Genomic DNA, 21,234 nt, shown 5'->3' on the forward strand with positions numbered 1-21,234 from the left:
TACTCAAACACAGGAATGGTTGAGAGTTGTAAGTCACTAGGCCTTGTTTCTTCATGGACTGCTGCGCCACTTTTTTTTATATTATCTATAAATAGCTTTAAATATAAACATCTAAAAATACGGGAGATTTTTTTGCCGGACCCTGTACATTGAATTCGATATTGCCAACGACTTGTTAGTAACAGATAATATGGTCGATTAACTATTAACAAAAAAAAATTAGCATAAAGATCTATTACTTATACTATGAACATAAAATAGAGCGAAGTAAAAGTATTTGAAATTCGTCATTGAAAAAAAAACTATGTATTTTAAAAGGTTTACATTAAATATTCTTGATTGTTTTTCTTTTCATTAAAATATTATCAGAATGTCTTCATTAGAGTTAGGTTGCAGTCGATGAAATATTTTCATTTTGCAAACGAGCTTTCCTAGCTTTCTGAGCAGTAAAACAACTTATAATTGCATCGAAACGCAATTTTCTTGCCAAAGATGATTCGTAGCAATGAATTTATTCTGGCAAGGACGCTTTATGAAAGTTCGGCACTAGCTACGGTTACAGGTATGGTGGAAAACACACGGAAAGCAACGCAAACACACGGGAAAAATCGTCTCCAAGTTCTGGGAATAAATAGCATTGAGCAAACTCAATGGCCGAAGTTCTAGTTCAAAATTGGCTTCATAAATGTGTTTCAGATAAATTATTTCTTCTTTCAACTCTTGAGACAGACGCGAGTTATACTTTTGGATGAACCTTGTAGCGGAGTTTTTAATCTCGTCCATTGTTGAAAACTGCCATAAAATGAAAATGTAACATTTAAATTTTTCATCGTGTTGAAGAATTCGAGATATACTCGTATAATTGACTGAACTAGGACGTAAAAGGTATTTCTCTTGAAATGTATTTCTTTATCTGGTTCAATATACTCTCCGGCTCCTCGATTTTCTCCAAAATATCTCTTTAATTTCCTTTTTCGGTTCAATAGGAACGGTAATGGAACATCCCCAAATCCAGTAGCATATCCTCTGTATTCAGATATGATTTGATCCCATCCGTTTTAAATAATGTTCAAATCGGAGATCAAGTTGTCGAAATTTCGAATTTCAATGTCAATAGTCATGTTTCTGACTTGAAGAATGACACTTCTTTCATTTATAGCGCTAATAAGCTTGTGCATATATTTTTAAACGCCATTTACATCTTTTCGAGTTTCAGCAGTTAATTAACGCCACTTAAGGCTTCTAATGATGTTCTTAGGTTTTTCAGATGATTTGCAAATGGTTTCATGCATCTAGCTGACCATCTTGTATCGGAAACAATTTATTATAACTTTTTTTTAATAGTTCAGAGTTGCCAAATTTTTCATTAAATATTAAGAAAAATATACGCCGATAATAATCAGGCGCCCAGATCCTTCAAGCTTGTAACTAATAGATTTGTAGATAACATGCAAACGGGTTGGGTTTGACATCCCAGTTTTTATATTCCCGTTTCTTAAAATCCCGTCTTTTATAATCCTGCTTTTTATAACCCTGATTACACAAGCGGGATTTAAAAAAATCGGTGTTTTAGAAGATGGATGGATTTTTAAAAAACGGGATTTTAAAACGCGGGATTCCAATACGCTCCCAATGCAAACAGGGGCCCGATTGCGAAAGCATGAATTATTTTAAATTTCCGGGGCCCTAAAAATAAGTGGGAATAGGTATGTTGATGATGAATATAAAGTATATTGACAAAAAACACTCTCCTTATTGCTTTCAATTTTACGGGCCCCTAGGAAATCCCGGCCAGGGGGTTTCTCACCCCTCTCAACGGGCCAGCATATACAAACGAGTCACAGCCACTTCGATGGAATGATTGTATATTGTTCATTTGGAGCACTTTTGCGCTTTTGATTCTCGACACATGCAAGGACGCTTTGGCTCATTGGTTCGGGCTCCTTGATTTTTGAAAATCCAAATTAATTGACAGAGCCAAACGGCTGTGTCGTGTACAACTAGCTTTTGAATTAGAGAGAAAATTAGAGACGAGCGTTGAAATTTTTCAATATCATATTTGAGACTGCTACAAAAGAGTGAAAAAAACACTTCACTTGGATCAGGCAGTTGCGAATATTTACTTGCATGAGCTTTCGAGTGTGATCATTTAAAAAAAATTGTATAAAATATACAAAAAAGTAAAAACAAATGTTATTTTAATTTAAAACAAACATAGGAACTGCAAAGACTTTGAGGGATAAAGGAAGAACAAGAATAGATGCTTTCAAGGAATTACGTGAAATAATAAGAAGACCTTACAGAAGCAGGAAATTTGCCAGCAATCATATTGCTGATGCACAAAAATATGGGCAAAATCAAAAAGGGTACAAAAGCAGAAACAGCAAAATCATGAGAAAAGCGGTTAATTCTATGGCTTGTGTCAAATTCTACTCTATCAGTGACTAAAATAACGGTCACAAGCTGAGTATCAGCCAGAATAACAACGATTCAAAGGAAAATACAAAAAAGTGATACGATCCAGAGAAAAACTTTACAAAACAAACCTTTTTGAGGCAAAAGAGCATGTTGTTTGGAACTGTGAAAGCAAACGCGCTGTCTTTGCGGGTGGAAACAAATTTTAAACTTGGGTACAACTTGGATTTACATTATCTGAGAAAGGATGAGCTTATTTTGGAACGATATCATAGCCGTACATCAGGTGTATGTTTTGGGGAACTTTAACCTAATATGGCACAATCCACTTTTACTTTTTGTGCAAAATAATGAACGGCAACAACTGAAAATGTTTTCTGGAACGGTTGTTTATAAAAATGAAAAGCATTTTCAGACTTCGTCTTTTCAAAAAGTCAATGCCCCATTCACACTTCGAGTATTGTTAGAAGTTGAATTCAATCAAAAATTGTGGAACTTTTGCCATGGCCCTTATATTCCATACTTTCTTTAAGGTTTTAAGGTTGCTTTCTCGTAAGGTTTATGAAAGTGGAAGACAATTTAAAGACAAACACACCTTAATCAAAGCTCTTTGTGGCAACTGGGTCAAAATTTCCTGTGATTATTAAAAAATTTAATAAATCTATTCCAAACCGTCTTATAAAGTTTATATCTGAAAATGCAGGTCCAAGTAATTACTAATGCAAAATTAGGTTATGACATTAAACATAAAGATTTCATTAATTTTTTTTTATGAAATTTTGCATGCTCAATTTCTTCACTTGACATAATTTTTTGAAAGTCAGCTCATCTTGACATTGGGTGCATTCACAAAGCTAGTGGCTACGTAGTCAAAATTCAACTAGCTTTGTGAATGCAAAACTATACTACAAAGCTAGTCAATCAGGAACTGTCATAGATATAAAAAATAAGAAACATTTTTGATTTGATAACTTTAACTTATCTTTTGTGTTTTTAAATTCAATAAAATCAAATTTAAGACACAATTTGAACGATTTACATATATTTGTATTAAATTACTGACCGATTTATTTCATTTTGAATTCGTGTTTTTATCGAGTAGGTGATTGTGAAACGTCAAAATCATTCTCCACTAACTTTGTAGCCGAATTTTTTACACTACGTCGAAGGGGAAATTTCAACTACTTTTGTAGTTAGATTTAGCCAATCGGAATCCCTTGCCTATGTAGCCACTAGCTTTGTGAATGCGACCATTTATAACTGTTAGAAACACATGCTTGAATTCAATATATTTACCGAAGATAAGGGGGGCGAAAAAATCCATTCCTCTTGGCGTCTTTTCCTAACAACAATTTGAACAAGAGTATTATTTTATTTGAAGAAGAAACACATTAAACAAGGCTGAAAATAGTTAAACTGGATGGCCAACTGACAGGTTTAAAATATTTTAAGATTGAAAATGGTAAACAAATAATTAAATACTTTCATTTTAGTAAATGACAATATCGAAATAAAAAAATTAATAGTTTGAACTCATTTTTTGTAAACTAATAACTTCATCATAACAAATGCGAATTCCTATTTTTATACCTCGCATTCATTTTGCATAAATGCAGATTAATGTAAATATCAAATAAAAGAAGCTGAATTTCGATTCCCAAATGTTTGAAAATGTTATTCCTCTGAGTGGACCTTAGTCTTTCCTGGAAATGTTGATTATGCTCGTATTTGTTATTAAGCTCTCTTCACAAAACTATTGGATGGTCTTGTTTCATTTATACAAAAATTAAAAAAAATATGTTTAAATGATACATAATACATTTAAGATAAAGCTTTCTTTTTGATTGTTTATTTAATATATTGTAATAACCCTGCTTAAACTTTTATTCAGGAAATGTAAACAATCAAATATGTAACTAACTGCAAAGGAAAAAAGATACCTACTCTCTTGTATGCCACTCCGTGAAGTGAATTCTTTCTATACATTATAAGAACCATAAGGATACTTTAATTAGTTACATGCAACGTGCCCCAGCATTATGCATTTCACGAGCTTCTATAGTGGAATTATTATAGAAATGAATGAATAGATCCCGGAAAAATATAGTGAGTGCTAACGATGATTCACTTTACCATGACAATACACCCCCTTCGCTAGTCAACGACATTATAATTTTAAAGGAATACAGATGCAGAATACAATTATACAATTTTATACAACCAAAGGTTTGCAGTCATTCCATTGCGAACTGTATTAATTAATAATGCACTAATTAAACAAAAGAATAACATTCAGAAAAAGTCAATCTCAAAGGGTTTGTCAGCAGGAAGCATAATTTATGAGTGTGTCTGGATTCAGGATGCGCTTTGTTCGGGCAATGAACTTTAAATTCCACAACGATCAGGGTCGTGAATAATATGAATAGATCCGAAATGCATATGTATGTTGTAACGTAGAACTAACTGCCAGTTTTATGGGTGGTTTGACTCCGATTAAGGATTTATTTACACCTAGGGTACTGGAAGATGAAGATTGGAGGAGATGTGTATTATAGTATCTTTTAAGAGGTGGACATTTGTTTGTATGAATGGCTTAAGGAGTTGAAAAAAGAATATATAGTTTGTAATTTAAAGATCTTATTTTGTCTGAGATACTGTTCTTTTCTTCTTTCTGGGTTGGTGTCTACACTTACAAAAGTATGCGTACTGTTTTGGGTATCTTTGATAACAAATGCTTTATGGGAATTTTATGATAAATATTCATTTTCCTAAACAACTGATTTAACTCTGTTACAGTATCATAAAGGTTAGAGCTTGCGTATAACAATCAAGTATAAGATATGTGCGTATCAATTGAAATCAGATGTTGCATGCAAAGGTAACAAATCAAATCAAATATGAAAATGTATAGATACAATATTTAAGTTTGATGAACTTGCAGTTCCTCCTACTTTCCTCATTTGTAAAAGACTATACAAAAATTCAAAAACAGGGTAGAACGCGACCCATAAGTTCCCATCCCGTCTGTCGACTTGTCTTGCGTTGGGTTAATAAAGTTGTCAGTTGAATTATTCTTAAACATTTTAAAATTACCAGAAAAATTTTGCATATCAAAAAACAATTAAGTTTAGTCGAAAGTTTTTGTTTACCAATTTTAGTAACATTTCTTAAATTTTTACAAATTGGATGAATTAAATTAATTTGAGAGATATCAAGAACCGAACATCAATTTTTACCAAATTTGCGTACTTTTTTTGTAGATTTTATTTTTTTTTATGAGAAATGGACTGTTGGATTTTTATAAAAAAAAAAACTACTGAATATTGAAAACAATATTTTCTGTGAAATAAAAAAACATTTTAAGGCAATATTTTTAATTTTTAAAAGCTATTTGAGTGGAAAGTAAATTTTTAATAAGTTTTAGTATTGTTTATTTTTAACTTCCCATAGGAAGTTATTGTAATTGGTCCGATTTGTCAAATTGAAAATTTTGACATTTCTCGACGTTTCAAGGTCCCTAGAGTCGAAATAAAAGATTTTTAGAAAGATGTCTGTGCGTGGGTGTGTACGTTCGTTCGTACGTCCGTACGTTCGCGACGTTTTTTCCGTCGTCCATAGCTCAAGAACCAGAAGAGATATCGACTTCAAATAAATTTTGTTATACCTACAGATAATAAGGCAGAAAGATGCAAAAAGGGCTCTCAAGAAAAATGCGTGGGTGGTTTTTTTACCATAGCAGTTTTAAAAAAAGGTGAAAACTTTGGTTAACCCTAAATATCTTACGAACCAAAAACGCTAGAGACTTGAATTAAATTTTATATAATAAACTGTAACGTGGTCTCAAAGAAGTATATTTTTTTGAAAAAAGTCTATCTAACGGTTTTTTTCTAAATCAAAAAACTGAAAAAAAAAATTTGTCACCTCCTAAATTTAACGACTTACATATGATTTCATCTCCAAAACAACTTTGAGCAACGGAGAATAATGTTTTTGAAATCTGATAAAATTTTGAGAAAAATCGAATTGACAGTTTTTTTTATAAAAAATAAAAATCTAAAAAAAACATTACTCAAAGTTCGTAAAAATTAAATATCGATTCAAATATCTTTTCAAAAACTTGAAATTTAGGCTTCAAGCTCATTTTATCTTATAAGAAATATTGTTTTCAACATTCAGTAAAATTTTGAGAAAAATCGAATTGACAGTTTTCTTTCAAAAAATAAAAACCTAAAAAAGAAAAATTAATAAAAGTTGGTAAAAATTGATTTTCGACTCAAATATCTTTTCAAAAATTGTAGATATTGGCTTTTAACTACTTTTATCTTTCAAAAAATATTGTTGTTAACATTTAGTAAAATTTTGAAAAAAATCGAATTGACAGTTTTTGTACAAAAAATTAAATACCTACAAAAAAATTTAACAAAAGTTGGTAAAAATTGCTTTTCGACTCAAATATCTTTTCAAAACTATAAAATATTGGCTTCAACCTAATTTTATCTTATAGAAAATATTGTTTTCAACATTTTACAGAATTTTGAAGAAAATCGAATTGACGGTTTTTTTTACAAAAAATAAAACTCTAAAAAAAACAATACTAAAACTTGGTTAAAATTTACTTTAGACTCAAATAGCTTTTCAAAAATTAAAAATATTGGCTTCAAACTTATTTTATTTTACAGAAAATATTGTTTTCGATATTCAGTGATTTTTATATAAAAATCCAACAGTCCGTTTTTTTCATAAAAAATAAAAGCTATAAAAAATAGTACGCAAATTTGGTAAAATTGATACTAGTACATATAGACAAACTTTTAAGCAAGACAAATCGACAGACGGGATGGGAAGTTATCAGTGTGGGTTGCATCCCAGCCTCTTTTTAAGTTTTTATTTTTGTAAAGAAAACTGTCAATTCGATTTTTCTCAAAATTTTACCGAATGTTGAAAACAATATTTTTTGTGAGATAAAATTGTATGGAAGCCATTATCTCAAATTTTTGAAAAGATATTGTGTCGAAAATCAATGTTTAACAACTTTAAGTAATGTTTTTTATAGGTTTTTATTTTTTATAAAAAAAACAGCCAATTTGATTTTTTTCAATACTTTACCGGATGTTAAAAACGTTTTTTTCGTTGCACAAAATTGCCTTGGATATGGAATCATTTTTTATTCGTAAATTTTCGAGGTGACAATTTTTGAGCGTTATAACAATATGTTAAATGTGTACTTGTTCATCATTCCAAAAACGTGTAGTTTTTACACTCATCATTTTTATGTTATATTTCAAAGACTTGCTTAGCAACTTAAGTGAAATAAACATATTCTCAACATAAATTGTTCGTAGAAAATAGATTAAAATGCTGAAAACTGTTGTATCTTCCCGCTTCCTCAAAAATCTTTAGCTTTCTTCTCGCTAAGGATTCGAAATATGAGGAATATATGTAAGTACATAAAAAATGCTTGAATGCGTCTTTAATTAGTACCCGTGGCATGATGGTTAGTGCATTGAACTATAATGCTACAAGTCTTGGGTTCGATCCCATGCCTATGCAGGAAACTACTTCTTGCGAGGAAGTGACAAATTCTCCAAAGTACTTTTCAAATCAGCCGTTCGGATTCAGCTTAAAACTGTGGGCCCCCTCTATCCCTGACAACAGTACTCGCACAGAAGAATTGTTCAGAGTTGTAAGTCACTAGGCCCTAGTTCTCAACGGACTGTTGCGCCCCCAATTTATTTATTAAGTGCCTTTAATTTGCCCATTACAGGTAGATAAAAAACTATTGAAGACAAAATCGTTAAGTTAAGTTAAATCCACTTTTGAATTCAATAACCTTCAAATATCTAAATGGACCTAAGTCAATCCGAAATCAACCGTTTGAGGGGAAACTGAGATGGTTGGTTTCTGGTTTGTCGATCCATTTGAATTTTCAGCAAGTCAAAAATAAAAGAAGTTCTTTTCTCGTCATGTGAAAACTATCAAACTATCTCAGTCTACCTAAAACAATAATTTAAGGAAACATATCCGTAATGTATATCTCCCTCATTTTTCGTCAGTTACTAATTTGTTTCGTATGTTCTTAATATTAAAGACACCCCATATGTATAGAGTATCCTTGTGTAATAATTTCGGTCATATTGTCCTGCTTACAACTTTCGTTGGAATTGAAATTTTCAATTTATATTGATTGCTAACCAGATTAACATATTTTTGCTTGTGCTTGGAATATGGTTATTTCAATATTTCTTCTTTTTTTATTAATTTCAATATTACTTAAATTTAGGTCCTTAAAATAAAACTTAAAACTAACCAAACATTATCTTTGCTACCTAAAAACTACTTATGTTAAACTAGAACAACCAAAGCAGCAAATCTAAAGATTTGTTTTTAATTTCGTTTTCACTTTTTTAATTATTTTGTATGTTGTTTTTATACAGCCTACTGAACCGGAGGACCTCGAAATCATCAATTCTTTTAACTCGAATCTCGTTATACAGGAATAGTAATGAACTTATGTTCACTTATGACTCGACTTCTCGCTGTTAGCCGGTACAGCGTCGCAAACACTGCTGCTCGAATACTAGAAAATTCTCCATCTGGCAAGGAGCCAAGTTTAACGACACAGGACAGCCATAAACGAGCATCCAGGGGTCATGTCGACTGGTGTAAATAAGCCGTTTTGTCCGTCCGAAGGCTCCTTTGGCCCTAGTAAGAGCGGCATTTATAGAGCAAGCCTACTCAGTTTTAGATCAAGAGCCTAACAGAACCTGTGCATTGTTGTTTTTGATTTATTCGATAGGATAGCAGAAACAAGTATAGACGCAGCATGAACTGTTTCTTCACCCACCTTGAAACCGAAGTATTTATCAGAAATAAGTTATTAATGATCTTCTTTAAAACTTTGCTGATGCTCGGAAGAAGACTTATCGATCGAAGATTTGACGGGTTGGAGTTTTCCTCTTCCTTTTTCGGGGCCGGATGAACCAAAGTGGTCTTCCAATGCACTAGATAAAATACATTATTCAGTGAATTATTGAAGAGAGTGGTATAAATGTCAATTGCCTTTAACGGTAACTGACTTGTACAACGTTTGATATAATTTTTTACTCTTTATTTTTTATTGGGTTAAAGATGAGCTTAAGCCCAATCTTCGTCCCTTCTCTATATGACAGTGCAATGCAAAGCATTATGCATCACGCAACAAGTACCACTGCGCATTAATAATGCCCTTTTAAAATTCAAACCATAGAAATCCTACATTATCTAGAAACCGCTTATAATCTGAATGAATGAAGATCCTTTTCTTTATATGAACTTTCCGAAGCAATACAAACAATATTGAACAATTTTTGTTCCAAAAAAAGAAATGCATAACATTTTTAAATTTCACGGATATTTGTTTTGAAAATTTAATTCAACGACCACCTTGTTTTACTACATTGATCAACATTATTAAAACAGCTGCGTAAGAAATGCATTGAAACTTCAACTTCATGTTTATTCTGATGGAGAAAATCGTTTCAAATCAATTTAAGGGCGAAACAAATAGGTCCAATCTCTAGATAACAAAGGTTATATATGACTCAAACGAAGTGCGAAAATCCAATCTTAATTGAACTTAACCTTTTCTTATTGCACGTTTCATTGAAGAAATTGACTAGTTCATAATTCTAAGATCTCAGAGATTTAGGCTAGGCGCGCACATGCAACTCTGCGCAGTTACCTATAATTCCTAGTGACACAAACAAAGGAATTGGTTCGAGGTTTGTGTCAAAACACAAACTAAAAAGTTGCTCGAATGGCCGACAGAATGGTTTCTGCATTTGCGTGGACTCTCATATAAGTCTATAGTGCTCAGATTAGAAACCAAACAGTTTCGAAACTAAAAGTTGCATGTGCACATCTAGCCTTAGCCAACATATCTCACTTTCGTTGTCAGAAATTTGAGAACAGAATTGTTAGGATGTGAGTTCTTACACTCACACTTTCTGTATGCTGCTTGTTTCGCATTTATGTTTTGAACACTCATCCCATCAATCTCGCATTATTACTCTCGGATGTTTTTCAGTTGCCTGTTTTTGACACTTTCATCTGTGCCTTCATCTCATCTAAAGAGAAATATGTCTACCAAGATAACCGACTTATGGAATTGAATTCGTAGCTCTGGTGAGTTCTTTGCTGCTGGTGTTGTTGCATTACAACCATCTGACTAATTGTAGCGACGGTGACACCTACAACGTCAACGCCTGCAATGACCATAACCCTGGTCAAGTATATTATTGGAATAATCCATAGCTAGAAACAAAATTAAATATACTTGTAGCTTTTGTATATTAAGGTTTTTGATCTATAAAGAAATAGATTCTATTGAAAATTTAGACAAAACAAAATAATTTACAAAAACTTACTTGTAGAATCTCAAATTGAATGTTTTGTTTTTGAAATCGAAATTATGGAACTGTCATTTTTGAATTTTTAATCTGCTTTTTTCGTTCATTGAAAATGCCATAAATAAAATAAAATTTTGAGAGACGCAATATCGCCAGGTAGTTTGGAATACAAGGCTTGGCCGTGTGTGAATTGCGTTAAAATGTGTGTTTTAAATTTACCTGTGTTAAAATTTGACACTAATGAGGTGAATAAAATGGGTTAAAATTTATTGAGCTGTGGAGCAGGTTAAAGTTTGTTAAAATTTGACGTTTCTATTGATAGAGAAATTTGCTCTTGCTTTTGCAATTTTGCGTTCAAATCAAACGGAAATGGAGCAAGAAAAAAAACGAAGGCAGGCTGGAAAACCATACAATAAATGTAAGTTTGAAATGAATAAATTTATATAAATTCAATGCTTTTGTTTTCTAGGGTCTCACGAAGAAAAAATAAAACTTATTCAAACTAGTATAAGTTTGGATGATATGTTTACATCTAAAAATGCAAACATTATTTGATGGATGGAGGTTTGTAAAATAGTAGCAAATTTCTGGTAAATAACGGTTGTTTTTTTTCACTTGAAGGTGTATAGCGGAGCGCTTTGTGGACCCCACAAAGGATTTTAGGCATGCAGGCAGCAATGGAAAAATATGTCACAAAAATACAAGGTATATTGTTGTGAATGTTTTGCCATATTTTACACACACTTTTTTATAATATTTTTTCGATCACAGTCGTTCTTTGAGCAGCATACTGGTGATGGTGCCGGTGATTATGCAGCCACAAATAAGGAAATGGCATCCTGGCCCTATTTCCAACTATTTCATCAATATGCTTCCAAGGAGCACAACTACCACCCGCCTTTCCTATTAGAAAGTTCATAGGGAGTAGTTTCGCTGGAACCTCTGCTACCAACTGTCATCGCCGAGATTATCTTCCTCTCTGGAGTTTAAGTTCACTGAGATTGATTCGCCAACAAAATACGAATTAATTGTTTTGTTTCTTTTGAAATGTATGACAGATATCAACAATTTTTCAGTATTACCACACCGAATAAATCAATTAATCAAAATGGGAATTTTGTTTGAATATTTTTGACTGTTATTTTAAGATATGACATTAGAATCGAGAACAATAAATAAAAAAGATTTTTTTTAGTTTCAGCGACTTTTTATTAACCCTGTTTTCTTAAAAATATGTTTTGTAAGCGAAATTATTTTTCCGCGAAGAAGAAAACCAATTCAGTTCAGGGAAATTTCTTAAATTATCGAGGGAAATTTTTTTAACCTGCGCAGAAATCTTGGTTTAAATAATTGTTTTAATGCAATTCACACAGCAAATGGCTAAATTTGATCCCACCTCAAAGAAGACGTCAAATTTTAATCGTGGTAGAAGTTTTAACGCAAATTTTAACGCAATTCACACACGGCCTAACTACCAATCTAGACTCTCTCAACCATTCCTACATTTAAATTAATTCGTTTATAACGTCTGGAGGCATATTTCTTGTTTACACTGGAAACAAGAAAGAGAAACGTTAAAAACCATCCAAGACAATCCTGAATCCAGAATTCTACTGGTTGAGACTTTTTAAAGTATTTCTACTTCACCTTCTTTCTCTTTCGCAATTATTTCCTTCTTTCTAAAAATATCTAAGTGCAATAACACACGATCCCAGTTCTGAACAATTCTCTATAGCACAATTCAATTCAATTCAATTCGCGCTGTCAATGCGTCTGAGAAAATTTACAGAAATCTAAACTGGTAGAATGACTCCGTTATCTCAATCTGAACTGACCTACTTAAATGTCTTTTTTGACAGTTGTGATTCGTATGTTTTGTTTGGATTTGCCGACAAAGACAACGTTCCCAGATCTGCTGCCAGAATTTCGACAAATTGAACAAAATGGTAATAAATACTAATCTATGGGTTTTATTAAATGCCTTTTAAATATAATTCTTGTATGCCAATTTTAGTTGCCGCTTTCTCTTCTTAAAACAGCCCAAAGTCATCCCATGGTAAGTTAAATGAAATTGGTGAATGGAAGAACAGAACCCTTTAATTTTTTAATTCAAGAAAAATAAAAAAGGTATATTATCATAGCACTCACTAATAATGAAGACAAAACGTTTAATTTTAAAAATATCCACTCCAAAAGATCATAAACCATTTTTTAATGTTTCTGTACTGGTTTTCCAAACACCGTTTAATTTTATATCTCAAAACCTGCTCTTAGAACTATTTAAAATTATTGGTTAAACGTATACCTACAATAATTAAAAACCTTTTCTAGTTGGTAGAACTTAAAAATGGTGAGACATACAATGGACATCTTGTGAGCTGCGATTCATGGATGAATATAAACTTACGGGACGTCATTTGTACCTCAAAGGTTTGTCCATTTTATTTATGAACATTGTTTAAAAATATATTCAAATCATATCAAAAATCTAATTAGGATGGAGATAGATTTTGGAGAATGCCAGAATGTTATATTAGAGGAAGCACTATTAAATACTTGCGTATCCCAGATGAAGTAATTGATATGGTCAAAGAGGATTCTCAGGTTAAGTCGAGAAATCGCGCCGAAATGAATAAAAGTCGAGGGGGTGGTGGAGGTGGAGGAGCTAATAACCAAAACCAACGCGGTCGCCCTGGCAACCGTAATAACTTTGGCAACCGCAATGTGGCAGGTGGACCGAACAGCGGTTCCAGGCCAACATCACAAGGTAATAGACCTCTTGCTTCCGGCGTTAAAAACAACAGAAAGCAATAGTTTAAATACAATTAATTGCTGTAAACTAGGTTTTAAGAAGTAGTTTTCAAAAAACAAAAATAAAAACTGTAGCTTTTGGAGAAAGGGAAGTCTTTATTTTAAAAAGTCTGGCATAAATATTTTTAGACATATTTGAATGGTTTTGAATAGGAGTCTAGTCGAAGAGCGTTTCTACTTGAACGATAGACATTGACACAATGCAAATAGATTTTATGTGTTTTTTTGGAAATGAAATTAAGAATACGCTGATTGCGTGAATTTCGATAGCTTGTAAACGGTAACCTTATACCTTTTTTTAACATTTTTAATCAAAAATAAGACACGATCCTTTAAAGTTTAGTGATCAGATCATCTGGTTCATTAAGACATTCAGTTTAAAACTAGAAGTAATTAATTACAAACAATTGTGTTTTATGTTTAGTGGAATATATCTTTGCTGTTATGCTTTTAATTAAAGAAAATACAAATGAAACAATGAGTTTAGAAAAATTTAACTCCATAAGCGCCATCCATATTTATAAGCTCACATTTCCCACGTTCCTCCAACTTTCGCAAAGCTTTGATCAAAATTTCTTCATCAACTTCTGAGAATTCTGATTTTGCAGAACTCAATTCAAACAAAGTGCAAATAGTGTTTGAATGTCCGGTTTCTGACGCCCAAGAATACATCATGTCTGCATACTCGTCCAAGGTATACCAACATAAATTCCATTCGTTTCTTTCTTTATCAATTGGATGGGCAAATCCTGATTTGTGCAATGATTCAAAAATTTGTAAAGCAAGTTCATCGGATACTTTTCTACCAATGGAATCATTTTTAAAAAGTGTCGAAGTAGAAATGCTCAATTTGTTATTGTTTGTGGATTTATAATACTTCAGCACAATGTCGGCCCATACAGATATCTGTCGCTTTTTTGTTTCTTCATGATGCTGTAAACTGTAAAGAACCTTTAATAATAATAAAATGATATTTCATTGAATATTTACGTGTAAAAGGGTGGAAAAGAATATTCCCAAGGTAATTCGTATGTAGCCATAATAAAATAAATAAATCTGTCACTCCGTCAGTCAATGTCAGACAACATATACTAAAAGTTCTGTTCCTGTCTGTCTCGGATGTCGATGTGAAAATGGATGCGTTTAGTTCAATTGGCTAGTTTATATTTCTAAGATCTCAAAGAAAATTTCTTACACAACATTATCATTTTTGCTGTCAGAAATATAAAATTGAATGTTGATGATTCGATTTCTCGGCTCAACCTTCCATTAGCGCAGCACGAATTTCGACTTGATAGATATGTGAAAATAAATAATAACTATAGCAATTTGAGAGCGAGGAAAAATTAATTTCTATCTTTAATTAATTTTGAAGTTCACTTTTTTGATGGTGGTTTTGAAATCTCTTCCCTGTTTTTTGTTCAATGTTGACATACCTCCTTTTTTTTTGGGTATTTTTTTGATTTTAGTGCTCAAATGAAAAAAGTATTTTGCATATACCCAAAAAAGGGGGTTGAAGGGTGCAGCATGCCCCCCTTACATTCCTCGAGTTAGTACACCGTGCTATCAATTTAAAAAAAAAACTTGTTTTCAAAAACTAAATACAAAAAAAGTAGGGTTAAGTCCGAAAAAGAAAATATTTTTTTCTATGGCTTAAAGTTGTTTTCTCGGCTTAATATTTAAAACTTGTTCTATTGAGATTCCTACCTAACTGTAAAAGTCAGAAGGAAATTCGTGCTGCAGTAATGGAAAGTCGCCCCGATTTCTCAAGAATTCCCATCGCCCAATTTAAAAGGAAAGACAAAATTGCAATGTTCAGGTGATTACTATGTAATTTAATGAATAGTTGATTGTGTTTATAAGTATATGCAATAAGTGAAAACGGCACACGTAGAGAAGCGACGTAGAGAAGCGACATCTATTTCTCAAAAAACGTATAAAGATTGTGTTTAAAGAATAAATAAAAAATAAATTAGGTGGCGCAACAGTCCATGAAGAACCAGGGCATAGCGACTTACAACTTTCAACCATTCCTGTGTTCGAGTAATGTTATCGGGGTTGAAAGGGACCTACAGTTTATATGCCGAATCCAAACGGCTTAGTGGATAAAGCACTTTTCACGACAAGAATTACTCTTCGAGGATTTGTCAATTATTCGCAAGTGGCGATACCCGTGAAAAATGTAGGTGGCACCAGCAGGGATTGAACCCAAGACCCCTTGCTTGACAGTGCAACACACTTTTTTTTTTTTTTTTTCATTTTTTTTTCAAATTCATTTTTATTTAATTCAATCTTAAACCTATCTTAAAGCTAGACAAAAATTCATAAAACTAGCCTAAATTATCCATAACTTACAACTAACTTAATGGTCCCATACGGACACTCTAAGCTAAACTATAACACTAATTACTAATGCCTTTCGGCCTTAAGATCTATTTTACTTCCATTTAAATTTTATTTGTTTTGTTTTTATTAGAAAATTTTGAAAAAAACTAATATCAATAACCTTTTTTATTTATTTTTACTTACAAACTACTTAAAATAAGGTCCTTAAATAAAACTTAAAAACTAACTTAAACTACCTATTCTACCTATAAACTACTTAAAACTAGAACAACCACAGCAGCAAATCTAACTATCTAACATTTTTGTTTTTCATATTTCGTTGTCTTTTTTTTTTTTTTTTTTTTTTTTTTGTATTTTTATTTTTTTTTTTTAATGTTTTTTTAATTTTTTTTTTAATTTCTTGTTTTTTGTTTTTTTTTTTTTTATTTATTTTTTTTTTTTCGTGCCACCATGCCTATTCTACTTAAAACTAAACCCTAAAACTATAAAACAAGTATGTAAGCCGGCCAAGGCTTAAAAACCCCATCCCGACTACCCACTATCAAGTGCCGATTGAAGCCACCAAAACTGGTTCTCCTGCTTCACCCTATCAGTTCGGTCCCGTTCGGACACAGCCCTACTGAACCGAAGGAGCTCTGCTCCGCCTTGTGCCATGACGTCCCGATTGTACAGGAGTCGCCTATCCACGGTTCTTCGTCTGACGTGGTAGATTAACGGAACTGCCAATCTATCCTGTATCAGACCGCATCTATCTAAAAAGAGGAATGCCTCTGGGGGAATGAAGCCGCTCAAGCGTGCACTCTCAAAATACTCGTCTTTCGGATAGAACGCCCCGAAAATTAAATTGTTGGTCGAAGACATAGCTCTTGCAATGTGACCTCGAACGAGTTTTATCACGAAATTGTCAATTCTGTTGATTCGAGCCCCGTTGTATAGGACCTCGTTTGAATAATAATGCACATAAGAAGATTCGGCTGTTCGATATAAGCCGGTACAGCGTCGTAAACACTGCCGCTCGAACACCCGAAACCTTTCCATCTGGGAAGGTGCAACGTTGAACCACACAGGACAACCATAAACGATCATTGGCCGTATGAGGGCCATGTAGCAAATTACCTTCACTCTGGGGTCAAGCCGACTGCTAAAAAACAGCCGTTTCGTCAGAGCGAAGGCTCCTCTGGCCCTGGTCAGAGCAGCATTTATATGTCTGTCGAAATATAAATACTGATCTAACCAGATACCGAGGTACTTCACTACACTTTTGCTCGCCAATGGCTGCCCGTGAAGATCAACGATGACCATCTTGCGCCAATTCTTACACGTATCCCTCGTGGCCCTAGCCAACGGAGTCCGGAACAGAATTGTCTCTGACTTCTGGACATTTATTTTCAGTTTCCAGTCGTTGCAATATCGCTGAATCTTGTCGAAATCACGCTGCAAGAGAATTCTAATAACCTCAACCTTTCGGGCCGTTCTGTACGCAATTAGATCGTCGGCGTACGCAATTGCCTTTGTAAGACTACCTATCAGATCGCTGGTGTAAATGCTGAAGAGAATCGGCGAATTCACCGCTCCCTGTTGAAGACCATTTTTAATTGAGAATGTTGTGGTAGAAGTTACATTGCCGCTTTTGACAACAAACTTTCTACCGTTAAGCATATCATAAAGTATATACAACAATGGCTTGCTTATGCCAAGCCTGCTCAGTTTTAGGTAAAGGCCCTCTAACCATACGGTGTCAAAGGCCTTTTCCAAATCAACCAGAACAGCACCTGTGCATTGTTGTTTTGATTTATTCCATTGGATATCAGAAACGAGTTTAGACGCAGCATGAATTGTGTCATGACCCGCCTTGAACCCGAACTGTTTATCCGGAATTATTTTGTTGTCCGCAGCCCACTTAGTCAGAGCCCTATTAATGATCTTTTCGAAAACTTTGCTGATGCTCGGAAGAAGACTTATCGACCGAAGATTTGACGGGTTGGAGTTGTCCTTTCCCTTTTTCGGGAGAGGATGAACCACAGCGGTCTTCCAATGCACTGGATAATATGCATTATTCAGTGCATTATTGAAGAGCGTGGTGTATATGTCAATTGCTTCCATCGGTAAATGTCTTAGTACAACGTTGGATATACCATCGACACCTGCTGACTTTTTGTTTTTTATTGTCTTAAAGATGAGCTGAAGCTCAACCTTCGTCACTAACAAGGGACTTGGTCCCGTTTGCTCGGCGATTATGGCATTTGCCAAGGAATCGTCATTGAACCGCATGAAACCGCGGTTCTCAGATCGCCATTGTGTCATATCATTTCGAAGGTAAAAGTGATTAAGTAGGGCTCTGTTTTCCAGGTCGTGGTTGGGGCGAATGCTTACATTCACCTTGTACACTTGCTGGAAAGCAGCTCCCACCGCCTCCACTTTTTCCTTCGGATCTTCAATTATATAAAAGTCATCGTCAAAGATGGCTTCTTCTGGATCTATTTGAGCTGTCCTGAGTACGTGTCTGTTCTCTTCGGTTCGTTGAAGTTTCAGACTCGGAAGGTCATTGTCGTTCTTTTTTCTGAATATCTTGTTGATTTTAGGGAACATACTAGGGTCGCTCGAATTAACTGACCGGATCTTGCGGTCCCAGTACTTGTTAATTGATAGCCTGTAGTTCTCCTTAATCAACTGATTGACATTTTTTATTGACGACTTCAGTGTCCTAACCTCCAAGTCGCGTGGGTCTGTAAGTCGTCTGTGCAAGTTTTTGAGTCTTGTCAGTAAGCCACTTTTGTGCCTACGTAGTGCGTCAATTGTCGCGTTTCTGTAAGCGTCCATTTGGACCCGTTCTCTGTACTTTGGGATTGTCCGTTCCATCGTTCGTTTTATTGTTTCGTCCATCTGTTGTAAATGTTGGTCAATTTCTGTATTTGTCAGGTTTCTGTTGTTTGGTGGGGCTATGTCACTCGAACGAAGTTCTCTCGCTAAGGCGTTGGTGAAACGAGGCCAACGCATCTTACTGTAATTGTAAGAGTGCGTTGCAACGTATTCCTCCAACTCCACGCGTTCGTTCGGAATCTGCATTACAGCAGCCAGTCCGCAGTGATCACTGTCGTACTCGACTGTCTGTAAGCAGTTTCGCGGGTGATTACCCACTTTGTCTGTAACTGTCAGTCTAGTGTCGTACAGCAAAAGATCCAGAAAGGAGCCGCTTCTTGGATACGATGGCCTTTCAGTAGCCAGCAGGTCGACGCCATATTCAACGCTGTAAAGATTCATCAAATTAAAAAGATGATTACCTCTGGGATTACTTTGTTGATTTCCCCAATCTTCATGTTTTGCATTCAAATCACCGGCCAAGATGAAATAGTTTTCTTCCAAGCTCAGTTTAAGTTCCCTAAAAACAATCTCGAGTTCTGATGCAAAGTAAGTGACCTGCGGAGCTCCAGCCGCATAAGCCGCAATCATATACATCCGCTTCCCTTGAGAGAGAGAGATGCATACGACGCAAACTTCTAGCGTCTTGAGCTTTCGCAATTCATTGTTGTATATGACTTTATAATTAATGCCTTTTCGTATAAAGAGAGCGACACCGCCCCCTTGAGTGGAGTCGGGCCGGTCTCTTCTTACGATATTGTAATTTTTATGAGTCAATTTGTGTTTGTGGTTTAGCTTAGTTTCGCTAGCCATAAACACATCGGGACTGTAGTCTTTCAACAATTGGAACATATTGGCTCTTCGTTCAATCCTAATCAGTGAATTTACATTCACAGCTAGGACTTTTAGGCGCGTCTTCGGCAGCGCGCCCATTATGGTCTAAATTGCGCCAGGCCAGGCAACAAAGAGTAGAGATGATCTACCCTTTTGCCTTGCTCCTTTATCTGACTTTGCAGTCCTGTTAGTTGACCTTGAATGCTCAACAACAAGGCTACAATGTCAGGCTGCACCTCTGGTGCCTTAGGCACAGTGGCTTTGGGGGCAACCGTTGGTGGAGCCTGTCTCGTATTCCCATTCCCTGACACCATTTGGGCGTAAGAGAATTTGGGATCCACGAATTTTTGTGTTGGAGCCTGTCGTTCGACTGTTCGACTTTTTTCGGCTTTTTGACTGGCCTGTTTTTGCTTCATTTGTTGGACCTTAGGGCAACCCCTATAGTTAGCCGGGTGCCCTTGGTTTCCACAAAGGACACACTTGAGCAGGGTCAAATCCTCAACCCGCTCATTCCCCAGCTTACATTCTCCTACTTTGTGGGTTTCTCCGCACCTCACACAACGCAACTGCATATTGCAGTTGGCATTGGCATGGCCAAACCTCTGGCAGTTAGTACATTGTAAAATGCCGTCGTGCCTTTTTAATGTATCCCAGCGTACAGCTTGATTGTCGAGAGATGTGATTCCCTTGACACTATTAACACTGCTTTTGGGCGATAATGTTACCAAGAACATTGGCAGCCTATAACCCCCCCGCCTGGACTTTACCGTAGTGAACGGCTTGACCCCGATAAAATCGAGATCGTCCGTGGCTTTTTGACGGAGCTCAGCTAAGAGCTCCTCTGGTTCCGTGCAGGAACTTATGCCCTTCAGAAGGACCGTCTGGAATTTTTCGCTCTTAGGCGTATAGCTGAAGAACTCAGCGGTGGCCTGTTTGAGCACTTCTTTAAGTAATTTGTATTCGGCCAGTGAGAAGCACTGTACCGAATACCGCTTTTCTTTTTCATTCAGAATATTGATTAAAAATTTGCCCTTAGTGGCCGACTTACATACCTGTTTCAAGTCTTGCAGGTCAACCCGGTAGGTCCTAATTGGTGGCACCTTCTCCTTCTTGGGCAGTGGTTGTTTCTGGTGTTGCTGCTTCTGCTGCTGTTGTTGCTGCTTCTGCTGCTGTTGTTTCTGCTGCTGCTGTTTCTGCTGCTGTTGTTGCTGCTGCATTGCTTTAGTTGAGGTCGATGGGCCCTCAACATTTGCGCCTGTGACTGCTGCTGGCTTCTTTTTATTTTGCTCCGCTCCTGTGTTTTTGGGAGCGGGCTTATGTTGTGGTTGTTTTTGCTGCTGTAGTTGTTGTTGCTGTTGTTTTTGCGCTGCCTCTTCCTTTCGGCGCGCCTCTTGTTTGATTCTAAGGGCAGTGAGGAGGGGCTCGATTTCCTCCTTCAGCTTGTTGAGGCTTTGCTCGAACTGGCTGATGGCTGCCTGTTTGGTTTGCAGGGCCTGCACCAGTTCGGTTTCATCCTGGAGGTCCACCATTACCTCCAAAGCCTCCGTTGGCGGCGGGACTGGCTCTGGCTCCGATATGATTA

At 35.2% G+C, this 21,234-nt stretch overlaps 2 protein-coding genes across 2 annotated transcripts; one reads left to right on the forward strand and one right to left on the reverse strand.

Annotated features, from left to right (window-relative positions):
• The first annotated feature begins 12,634 nt into the window (after nt 1-12,634).
• Nucleotides 12,635-13,700, forward strand: LOC129949679 (U6 snRNA-associated Sm-like protein LSm4). Its single transcript, XM_056061271.1, has 4 exons — nt 12,635-12,748; nt 12,817-12,858; nt 13,134-13,232; nt 13,299-13,700. Exons 1-4 carry the CDS (start codon nt 12,746-12,748, stop codon nt 13,614-13,616), a joined length of 462 nt encoding a protein of 153 aa, XP_055917246.1. The 5' UTR covers nt 12,635-12,745; the 3' UTR covers nt 13,617-13,700.
• Nucleotides 13,701-14,020: 320 nt separating this feature from the next.
• LOC129949678 (vacuolar protein-sorting-associated protein 25) lies at nt 14,021-14,751 on the reverse strand. The gene is made up of 2 exons (XM_056061270.1): nt 14,604-14,751; nt 14,021-14,553 (listed from the first exon to the last, which is right to left on the reverse strand). The coding sequence occupies exons 1-2, from the start codon at nt 14,651-14,653 to the stop codon at nt 14,097-14,099; spliced, it is 507 nt and encodes a 168-aa protein (XP_055917245.1). The 5' UTR covers nt 14,654-14,751; the 3' UTR covers nt 14,021-14,096.
• Between the last annotated feature and the right edge of the window lie 6,483 nt (nt 14,752-21,234).

This window comes from Eupeodes corollae, chromosome 3 (assembly GCF_945859685.1).
Source record: "Eupeodes corollae chromosome 3, idEupCoro1.1, whole genome shotgun sequence".
In the NCBI taxonomy this organism is placed as follows: Eukaryota; Metazoa; Arthropoda; class Insecta; order Diptera; family Syrphidae; genus Eupeodes; species Eupeodes corollae.

Excerpts from the sequence above, each read along its gene's own strand:
- LOC129949678 (XM_056061270.1), bottom strand. The coding sequence starts at position 14,653 with ATGGCTACATACGAATTACCTTGGGAATATTCTTTTCCACCCTTTTAC. Across the intron at positions 14,554-14,603 it reads TCTTTTCCACCCTTTTACAC|TTTACAGCATCATGAAGAAA; the intron begins GTAAATATTCAA and ends GGTTCTTTACAG.
- LOC129949679 (XM_056061271.1), top strand. Across the intron at positions 12,859-13,133 it reads CAGCCCAAAGTCATCCCATG|TTGGTAGAACTTAAAAATGG; the intron begins GTAAGTTAAATG and ends AACCTTTTCTAG. Across the intron at positions 13,233-13,298 it reads ACGTCATTTGTACCTCAAAG|GATGGAGATAGATTTTGGAG; the intron begins GTTTGTCCATTT and ends AAATCTAATTAG.